We start from the raw sequence: 11,021 nt of genomic DNA, 5'->3' as shown, positions 1-11,021 counted from the left end.
CCTCACGGTGCATAGCAGCGTCCGCGGCGGCTCCTCCTGCGAGCTCGAGGCTCGGGCCAGCGCGCCAGCCGCAGGGGGCGCGAGCGTGTGAGCCCCGCGGCGGGCCGAGGCCGGACGCCGGAGGCTGCAGCGCAGGCTGAGACACCGCTGCGGCGAGCTGCCCGGCGCAGGTCCGCAGGCGGGACAGACCCGAGCCGCCGCTCTCCCGGTCCGGGCACCGTTGCCAAGGCGACCGCCGCCGAACGTTCCCGCGGTGGGCCCCGCCCCCTGGCCAATCGTACCAGCGCTCGCCGGAGTCCAGATTCTCTTTGTTCCGCAGCCATTTCAGGCCTCGGACGGGAGGCAGCGCCGCTACGGCAGACGGCCCGAGCACCGGAGGCCTCTGGGATGGTGTGGGACCGGGTAGGTGGCGTGAGGGTGCGCGGCCCGGCCCTGGAGGGCGGGAGTGGAGGCAAGCTGTTCTGAAGCGGCTGACAGGCCTCGGGGAGAGGCGCCGAACTCGCCGCCCCCCGGGTCCCCGCCCGGCCGTTTGGAGCCAGGCGGCGGCGGCTGCGCGGTTCGAAGCCCAACAGCTGCCGGCGCCGGCGTCCGGCGGGACCCGGGCGGGCGGGCGGCGGCTCCTCAGGTGTCCGAGGTTAGGGCCGAGGGCCGGTTAGGGCGGCGGCACGGAGAGGGTCTGCTCCCCGGGGAGCGTTTGCCTCTGCCACGTAAACCGCGGCCTTGGAGGCCCTGGGTCCCGCAGTCGCTGCCCCGGGACGGCTGCTTCCTGCTGGTGCTGGACACTGTCGGGCGCTGCCCCGATGGCCGCCCTTTGTCCCCGGCCGGCCGGCCCCCTGTGCCAGGGAGTCCCGGGCCCGTACGCGCCGTGGCTCCACACTCAGCTGATCGCTTTCTCCGGGCAGTTCTTTCCCCTGGGGGCCTCCTGGTTTCCCGACGTGTTCACATAATTTTAACGTTTGTAACCGGGTTTTGCGTGGGTTTGTTGTCTGCCCTTCTTCCCTTTTGTACTTCTCCCACGCGAACATGCAACAGGGGACAGCGGCTCAGGAGCAGACCGGCCACCACAATCAACCTGTTTGGGGAATAGCGTTCTTCCTTTAAAAATGATCGCCTGGTATTTGCTTACAGATTTTAAAAACCAACTGGATTTTGCAAGGATTGCTTACAATTTGGGCACGTTGTCCTAACAATCACTAATCATTGTGCTCCGTCAGCAGATAGAAGTGTAAAAATTTAAAGTTGGGGCCTATCCACAAATCGATTTTTAACAGTTAGTTGTATTAAGAAGCTTACTAATAATACTGTTTTGAAACGGTGATGACTTCAGTGATGAAGGCATAAATAGTACCCTTTTTTACTCTAAATAAAAGATGTTTTTAAGATACAAGTTGAATCGTGTGATAGGTATTCTCATAAATGGAAGTTTGTAAAATGACTCCTGATGTGCTCATTTTTAGGATAACAGAAGTGCCTTTTGGAATTTGTTTCCCTGTTATATCTAAGCTTTCATATTAAAATGGTAAATATTAAAAGTTATATTTAGTGAAGCAGGGGAGGATTCAGCGTTTTGGAAAAGGATTCTGTTTTCCACTTTAACCCTGACCTGCACTCCATTCTTCTTAGAGAATGGCTCCACCAAGTTGAAAACTTGTAACTGCAAAAGAGAAATACTAGTTTGAAAGTGCGGGTTTCTTTTTCACTCCCTGGCATATATAATGCATAACAGATTGGCCGTACAGTTTTTACTTCATGTAATTGAATGTGAGTCTAATGAACTATTAGTGCTCCATTTTCTTTTTGCTAAAAGCCCCTCCTTTCCAACTCCCCTCCCCCCACCTAGATCAGTCTTGATGTGGTTACATCCTTGCGGGAGGTATTCAGGGAAATATTCTTCCCTCTGATATTTCAGTCTATTAAAGTCTTTTAAAGTAATCAAGCATATTGCCATTATGTGTTGTGAGCAGGATAAGATTTTGGTAAAAATACATGATTCCGGTTGTAAATATTTCCATTATCAATACTTGTGACTGTATTCATTGTTTTTATGACTAGTTTTTCTTTATATAATGTTAAAGCCATCACATGAACTTAAGTTTTCTAAATACTGAAAATGAACTGCATTGAAATGTCAATGTACTATATTTAGAAGAATTTCTTATATTTAACTATGTTGGATTCTGCAAGTACTGTTTTTAAGAAAAGAAATTTGGTTATAAAGGAAGCCAAATCAAGTGACATACGTAATGAAAAAAATTATCAAATATAAACTGCAGAGGAGCACAACAGTAAGTTAATTTTATTTCCCAGGGTATAAATTATGAATATTTCTTCCTGGGATTGATATTTGAACATATATTGTTGCCAAAAAGATCTTGTTCCAAAAGAAAAAAATTTGTTCACCAGCAAAAGGGTGAGAAAGCCGAGATATTCAAAATGGTTGATTAACCAATTAAGTTTTCAAAAACCATCGAGAATAAGGACACCTTCAAAATGGAAGAATCAGAGATTTCAACATAGCCCAGATGTTGGGGATCTTTCTTAGTCCCATTCAGCCCGTGCCATGGTAGACATCTGGAGTGTTGGCAGGTGAGAGTGGTCTCCTGGGTTGAAGAAGGGCAAACTTTACAAGGGAAGACAGGTGTTTGCAAGGGTGGTAACTAGATTTATAGTTACATGGATGTATGTGAGTGTAAGAGAGAGTTTCTAGAAGCCACATTTGGTTGCTCCAAGGCCTCCTTACTAGAATTCTTGAAAGTACTGTCAGTAGGTATAATAAGGAAGAATGTTAGAGTTCCAGAATCTCAATGGTTTAATGAGATATTGGAACAGGAAATAAGGAATACAGATTTGTCTTAGAATTTTCTGAAATTGATAGAACCCATACAAAAATGGTGGCATCTTATTTCAAAGTGTCACCCAGTGGCAGAGGAAATATTTGAACTCAAAACTGATAGAAAGCTGATAACTGAAAGAAAGACCACAAGATTTGAATTGACATATGCCTTTTTAATGGTTAAAATTTGAAAACAAAGCAGATCTTGTAGTGTAGCAGTTAGGAACAGGAGCTCTACAGCCAGACTTCTTGTATTCAAATCTTAGCATCTTCCAAAATACCTGTGTGACCATGGACAAGTTACGCAATCTCACTGTGCCTTGATTTCCTCATCTCATGTTATGAGTATTAGATGAATTAATACAATAAGCTCATAGAATTGAGCCTGGCATGTTGTAAACACTCCATAAATAATTGTTATTATCATAATTGTCATGATCATTGGTATTTTAGAAAACTATAGAAAACAACCATAAAATAATAATCACTAATATCAGGACTATGAGAAAACTGCTATAAATGCTTTGGTGCATTTCCTTGCAATATGTTTTTCTGATTTTTACACAGTTGAGAACACTATGAATAATTTTACATTCTGCTTTTCTCAGCGCGGTAAGCATTTTCTCATGCTATTAAATTATTTTGTAAACATCTTTTTAAATAACCACATAACTTCTGTGTGATTTCTCATAATTAAACATTTTACTGTTGGACAGTTAGCAAGTTTCTAATTATTTTTGCAGTTAAAAAAACATGACAATGAACATCTTTGTACATAAAACAATTTCTGTGTTTTAGATTATTTCATTTAGATTCCCCAAAGTGAAAAAACTGGGTCAGAGTATATGAACATCCAAAGCTCATGGTCCATAATTGCCAACTTTCTTTTACGTAAGGGAATTTAATAATGCACTTAAATTGAGGAGCCCCACATTTATTGCTCTTATTGCTTGAGATGGGAGGGAAGAGGGAGTTAATTACCATTTTTCCATGTAATATACTGGGCATTTTTGTAGGCACGTTACTTTTACATACATTATGCTCATTATCCTAGCCCTGTGTTACACTAAGGGAGTTACTTCCATTTTGCTGATGATGGGAGAACTGTAAGTATAAGTAGCTAAGTACTTGGCCCAAGGTCTCAGAGTATTCAAGGCTGGATCTAAATCTAGATCTGCCTGATTGCAAAGCTCACGATCTTTTGTGTAACACAATTTTATGTATTATACATATTCAGATCCTTATAATGAATACATAAACATTGAATGAATACGGAATCTCACAATGAATCTTACAATTCACGATAACATAGTGAATCTAACTGTAGATAATAGACCACATTATTAAGATAGTGAAACTGAGCTGGAAGTAATGAATGGGTAAATTAATTAAACAGGGCTTAACTATCCATGTACATTTTAGAAAAGGGGGTGGAAAAGCCCTTATCTGGATGAGATGTAATTTGTAATAAATATATAAAGCTGGTTTCTAAAATGAATGCAGCAAGCATTTGTGGGTGAAACAGTCTTAGTAATGGCAACACAAATAGGGGAGAGAAAAAGAAATCCATCAAATTTGGGGTTAAGAAAAATGATAAATGCCCGTTAAATAACTAAACTGAAAAATACACTTAGTAAAACCCCTGGTGTAAGTAAAATGAAACCCCTGACAAAGTAAAATGAAATCTTATTAGAGATATAAACAAAAATATAATAGAGATGTCCCAGGTAAGGAGTATAAGACTACCCACAAGGGGTAGGAGGTTAATTTTATACTGAAAATTTAAGCAAATAAAAAAAAAATTGCATTTTTATAGTTGACTTTGAAGCACTCTAAAGCCATTAATAAAATAATTATCAGTGGAGCTCGTTAATCCTCAGGTGCATAAGTTACTGCCATAGATGAAAAGGTTGAACCCAGAAAGGCCAAGATTCCATTGTTTCTGTCTTTACTAAAGACGAAATTCCGGAAGAGGTCTATTTCAACAAATCATGAACGGACTAAATAGATGCACATAAATTATCAGGAATAGGTGGTATCCACCAAAATTGTGAAGAAAACGAATATAAAACATTGATCATTACGCTGTCATTAGAAATAATGTTTTTGAAAAATACTTAATGAAATAAAAAGACAGTTTATTTTCACTGGATAATAGGAAAACAGGAAAATAATGAGAAAGATGGCAAATTATGAAAGACTTTGTGTGCCATTTATTCATTAACTAAACTTTTATTGGTGCTGGGATTGTCCCTTGTCCTCAAGAGATTTACATACTAGTGGAGAGAGAGAGATGTAAACAAAGAAGTGAGATGAAGTATAGTACAGCTTTCATAATAGTAATAAATCTGTGGAGGCACCCAGGAAGGCTAGTAACAGTTTTCATGTAGAGTGAGAGAAATGGTGCAGGCATTTCCAGGGACTAGGAGCAGCGCTTCAGAGAGTATGTCAGCAAAGGTAAGGACCTACTGTGTTCTTGAAACGCTTAGGCAGTTCAGCGGCCCTCCTAGAGCAGGAGTCCACAAACTTTTTTTGTAAAGGACCAAACAGTAAGTGTTTTCTGCTTCGTGGACCCTACCAGCTCAGCCACTGTGTGGCAAAAGCTGTCATAGACCATATAGAAACTAATGGTGTGACCGGATTTGACTAGTGGACCTTGGTTAGCCAACCTCTAGTATATAGTAGAAGGATTTGAGGAAGAGATAACCAACTGAGCCTGTGTTGCCCTAGCACCAGCCATTGAAAAATGTGAAAGGAGAAATTTACAACATTGATCTGTGTGACTCATTAAGAGCAAAATAAAATAGAAAAAATAGATTATTTTTAAGCACTATAAAGCAATAAGAAAATAACTCAGGTTTTTAAATGGGTAGATTCACAGAAGAGGAAATACAGTTAGCCAGTAAGCATGAAATAATGTTCTACCCCATCAATAGGGAAATGCAAAGTAAAACTGAATATTTTTTTACCCATCATATTGGCAAAAGTGAAAAAGTGCGTATTGTCAAGTTTGTAGGGAAATTCATACATTGAATAAATCAGCACAGCCATCTATTTCTTAGAGAAACATACGGGTATATCAGGAGTCAGTTATATTCAATATGTCTGTTAGTAGCAACAGAACCTCCATCCAGACTTCCAGGTCACCTTTCGTCTCCTGCTCTCCAGTTCGTCTATATTTGGGTCTATATTTGTCTGCTTTTTTTAAGCCCCTTCCCAACTCTTCATATTCTTTTGCTGTGCCTGCTGGAATTCACAGTCCATCATCTGCAAAACCCAGTCTTAGCCTACACTTAAACGTTCCCTTCACTCTGTACGTAAGTTTCAGGAAAACTGATAGATGGTATATCAAAATCCACAGGATAATAAACTTCTAAATAAAGAAAAAAATTCCCTTCACTTTCTTGCTCTTATGGAAACCTGTTCTTTTCCATAGCTCTCCTTATTACTGTTCTAACAAGTAACAAAGGTGTCTGCATCTTTTTGCTGCTTTCAGACTAGTCTCCCTTCTCCCTAAACATCTTCTTCCTAAAAATCCTCACTTTGGGGTTATTTCATCAGATTATGTAATCCACTATCCCTCATGATTACTGTCAACTACTACCCTCCAGGTCCTTAGTACTCATTTCTCAGTTATTTTAGCTCCAGGCTCACTGCCTCATCTCTCTAATACCACTTCAATCTTTATATTGAAATTGAAGAGTGTATATAACTGATCTTTCCAGTACCCTGACTTGTTTCCTAGACCTTTTCTCCAGTGCTTTTCCTATCTACCCTATTTCTCAGTCACTCACTCCATCGTGATACGCTCTTGCGTTGTCAATAACTGCAATCCCTCCATAGTTACCATTTCATGTATTTTACTGTGTGACCGTACTTCCTATTTTTGTAGGTCACTCCTCCTAGTTGGTATCTCAGCCCCAACCATCTTTTGACGCCAGTGGAACCTCCAATCTATTGATCCTATTACCTGTGTTTCCCCGAAAATAAGACCTAGCAGGACCATCAACTCTGACGCGTCTTTTGGAGCAAAAATTAATATAAGACCTGGTATTGTATTGTATTATATTATATATTATATTATATTATATTGGACCCGGTCTTATAAGAAAGACCAGGTCTTATATTAACTTTTGCTCCAATAGACGCATAGAGCTGATAATCCAGCTAGGTCTTATTTTCAGGGCAACACGGTACTATTTCCCGGCCACTCACCTCTTGATGTTTTGATTCCCTTTCTTACTCAGCTTAAATTCCATGGTTAATCATTTTAATCACTGCTTTGGATCTGCTCCCTTGCTCTTTGCTTTCTTGGTAGATCCACAGTCTTAGTAGTTAAACCAACTCTCTGCTTTCTTTGCACCTGCCCCTATGTAACTTAGTGTGGCTAGAATAAAACACACAACTACCCACGACCATGTACCTCAAGTGGGTCCTTAATGCTGCCTGTTGATTATACTTTATTTTCCTAGTCTGTTCACTTCCCCACTCTCCTAAATGACTATTTCATACCTTCTTTTCTTCAAACCTGCAACATCTCATCTTCATTTTCAGCTCATGACCTTGGTTCCTACTTTGCTAAGAAAATTGAAGCAATCAGAAAATTTCGAGACTCCCTGCACCCCATGTGCTTCCCAGCATCTGTGCCAATATGTGCTATTTTTCTGCTTGTTATCTTAGATTAAGTGTTCATGTCCCTGTGTCTGCTTTTGTACAAGATCCCATCCTCTCCCACCTGCTCCGTGACATCGCTTCAGCTTCTCTCCTTCCACATCATTTTTTTTTCTTTATTGGATTATTTCTATCAGCTATTATTTCTCCCTTCTTTTAAAAAAAACGAAAATAATGAAAAAAACTTGACCCACTCTTTACCACCTATTTCCCCCCTTTGTTTTTTGTTTGTTTGTTTTTGTTTTGTTTTTTTGTGGGGTTTTTTGTTTCCTTTTGCAGCATTATTCCTCGAAAGAGTTGTCTACATTGCTATTGCCAAGTTTTCTCCTCATGCTCTATTAAACCCACTTCCAATCAGGCCTTTGTCTGCACCATTCTCACACACACAAAATCTAGTCCTTACAGTGGCCTACAAAGATCTACGTAATCTTTTCAACACACTTCCCTTTCACTTCACCTTCCTCACCTCTTGCTCACTAGCCTTGTTATATCATAAATATATCAGACATTTTCCCACTTCAGGGCCTTTGCTTTAGCTAGTTCAGCTGTCTGGAATGTTCTCCCAAATATCTACTTGGCTCACTGGTCTTACCTCTAGGTCTTTGCTCAGATTTCACCTCCTCTAACCCCCTACTTAATAGTGCATCCTACTTTCTCCCATCCTCTTTATCCTGGATTCTTTATTTTTTGCAAAGCACATACCATCTTCTAACACACTATATCAGGGATCAGCAATCTACAGCCCCGTTGCCCTGTGGCCTGCTTTTGTACAGCCTATGAGCTAAGAATGGATTTTACATTTTTAAAGGGTTGTAACACAAAAACAAAGAACATACAACAGACATGTGATCTGCAAAGCCTAGAATATTTGCTATCTGGCCCTATGCAGAAAAAATTTGCATTATATATTCTATTGTCTTTCTCCTCCTACAAGAATGTAAGTTCCCGAGAGGGCAAAGATCTTAGTTTTATTTTTTGCTGTATCTGCAGCAACTAGAACAGTGCGTAGAATATAATAGGCACTCAGTAAATATTTCTTAAACGAATGAATTACTTATAATTGTGCAAAATTGGAAATACACGTAGATTAAGTGTTCATGATAAACCCTACTGCAGTTAGCAATGAAGTAGAGCTATATGTAATGGGTAGGAAAGCGAAGGCATGTTTTGAATGAGTTTTCATGGAACAGAAATAAAACCTTTTTTATTTCTACGGAAACACGTATTTAAAGGTGCAAAGGACAGCTCTATAAGAATATGCATCAAATGGATATTAGAGTACCTTCAGGGAGGGGCCCAAGATGAGGAGATGTACTTGAAGGGAACTTGAATTTCATCTGTATTGTTTACATTTTTCATACAATGAAAAACAGTCACGTATTCATTTTTCCTTTAAAGATTTTTTTTTAATGAAGAAAGGGGAAATAAAGAAATAGGTACTAACTAAAGCAATGAGAGGAAATAGAAAATAATGGGGGAAGAGAGGGGAGAGAACATTATCTTTCATAAATGTCGTATTTGACCAGCAGTCTGCATGAGGAGAAAGAGTGAATAATAAGAATATTTGAAAAAAGAGTATGCAAAAGTAAAGTCTCTTAGGTGGGACCAAGCATAATATTATCAGGGAACTACAAAAAAAACCCAGATTGGAACATAGTGAAAAAGGGCGCAGAGACTGCTAGGAGAGTAGTTCAGAGCAGGGCAGGAGCCCAGATGAGGTGCAACTGTGTGTGTAAGCTGCGGTAAGGATATGAGGTGTGATGAGAAACCATTGGAAGGTTTGACATAGAGAAGACATGGTTTCACTGAAGCTTTAATATGGTCATTTATGCTGCTTTGTCTCAGAAAATGGCTGTAAAAGAACAAAAGAGAAAGCAAGAAAACCTAGTGCCGTAGACCATGCTCTTGCAGAACGTGCATCTGGACAGTGGAGAAAGTGAGAAGTGGTCAGAGGGTATATTTTGAAGTTAAATTTTGACAATATAGCTGATGGTTTAGATGTGAGATATGAGCGAAATCAAGGATGACCCCTTAGTATTTAGTATTAGTTCAGCTTGATGAACACTAATAGCATTTAGTGATATTGGGCAGCTGGAGGAGAAGCAGATTTGAATGTGCTGGGGAAAAGAATGAAGAGTTCTGTTTTAGCAGCAAAGACTGAGATACCCATTTAACAAACAAGTAGATATAGATATGTCTTATAAGATGTTGGATACTTAAGTCTGGAATTCAGGATGCTCTTTCATGGCAGAGACTGGATGCGATCACGTAGATAGAGAAAAGAAAAGGGCCTAGGATATTTAGGGGTGGGAGAACCAGCAAAGGAGACTGACGAAGAGCAGCAAGTGAAATAGAAGGCAAACCAGGGAGATGTCATTTCTCGGGCGAAGAGGTGCAACAGTGGCTGCTTGTGTTCAGCGCTGCGGTGAAATTAGGTTGAGACCTATAAGGAAATCTCAGTCTCAATGGAGCGGGGAAAAGACGGGGAGATGGTGACTATACACAACTTTCAAATTGGTCTGTGAATGCAGGTGAGGGGAGAAATTGAGTAGTAGTGGAAGGTGAATGGAGTCAAAGCTGGTTTTGAAAGGGATTTTAAGTATTTTTAAATTTAGAGAAAAGTTTTGAGAATAATTAGGAGAAATCCCATAAACACTTTACCGGTTTCACCAATTTTTAACGTTTTGCCACATTCTTCCCACTACACATACACAAATTTTTTTTTTTTAAGATTTTATTGGGGAAGGGGAACAGGACTTTATTGGGGAACAGTGTGTACTTCCAGGACTTTTTTTTTTTTTTCAAGTCAAGTTGTTGTCCTTTCAATCTTAGTTGTGGAGGGCGCAGCTCAGCTCCAGGTCCAGTTGCCGTTGCTAGTTGCAGGGGGCACAGCCCACCACCATCCCTTGCGGGAGTCGAACCCGGCAACCTTGTGGTTGAGAGGACGCGCTCCAACCAACTGAGCCATCTGGGAGCTCAGAGGCAGCTCACCTCAAAGTGCTGTGTTCAATTTTAGTTGCAGGGGTGGCGCTGCCCAACATCCCTTGTGGGACTCGAGGAATTGAACTGGCAACCTTGTGGTTGAGAGCCCACTGGCCCATGTGGGGATCGAACCGGCAGCCTTCGGAGTTAGGAGCATGGAGCTCCAGCCGCCTGAGCCACCGGGCTGGCCCCACACAAATATTTTTTTGTTCATTTGATAGTAGGTCCCATACATTTGCCCCTTTACCCCTTAATACTTTAACCTATATGTCTTAAGAGCCAGGATAGTCTTTCCTGAAATAACACTGGTATCAAATTCAGGAAATGTAGTTTTTCAGTCTGTATTACAGTTTTGTCACTTATACCAGTTACATCCTTCATAACATTTTTTTCTTCCTGTATTTGATCCAGTCCCGAGTTTTGTATTACATTTAGTTGTTGTCTTTTTAGACAGAGAAAGTTTATTTTAATGGACTCTTTGCCATTTTATCCTCATAACAACCCCAAGAGACAGAGGTACTATAATTTCATTTTA

General features: G+C 40.6%; 1 protein-coding gene across 3 annotated transcripts in view; it reads left to right on the top strand.

The window, feature by feature from the left end:
- The first annotated feature begins 257 nt into the window (after positions 1-257).
- The window catches only part of TNPO1 (transportin 1), a 73,618-nt gene continuing 62,854 nt past the window's right edge, over positions 258-11,021 (top strand). For 2 of the 3 annotated variants that reach the window (XR_013993707.1, XR_013993709.1), the window contains exon 1: positions 258-402. Coding sequence is in view for 1 of the 3 variants with exons in the window: in XM_081054552.1 (XP_080910678.1) it covers positions 388-402 (15 nt within the window). In the remaining 2 variants the exon portion in view is untranslated. The remainder of the gene's footprint in view (positions 403-11,021) is intronic. The other variant, XM_081054552.1, reaches the window with a different exon arrangement.

This window comes from Rhinolophus hipposideros (genome assembly GCF_964194185.1).
Source record: "Rhinolophus hipposideros genome assembly, chromosome: 7".
Taxonomy (NCBI): domain Eukaryota; kingdom Metazoa; phylum Chordata; class Mammalia; order Chiroptera; family Rhinolophidae; genus Rhinolophus; species Rhinolophus hipposideros.
This window is presented reverse-complemented; position numbering and strand designations above follow the sequence as displayed.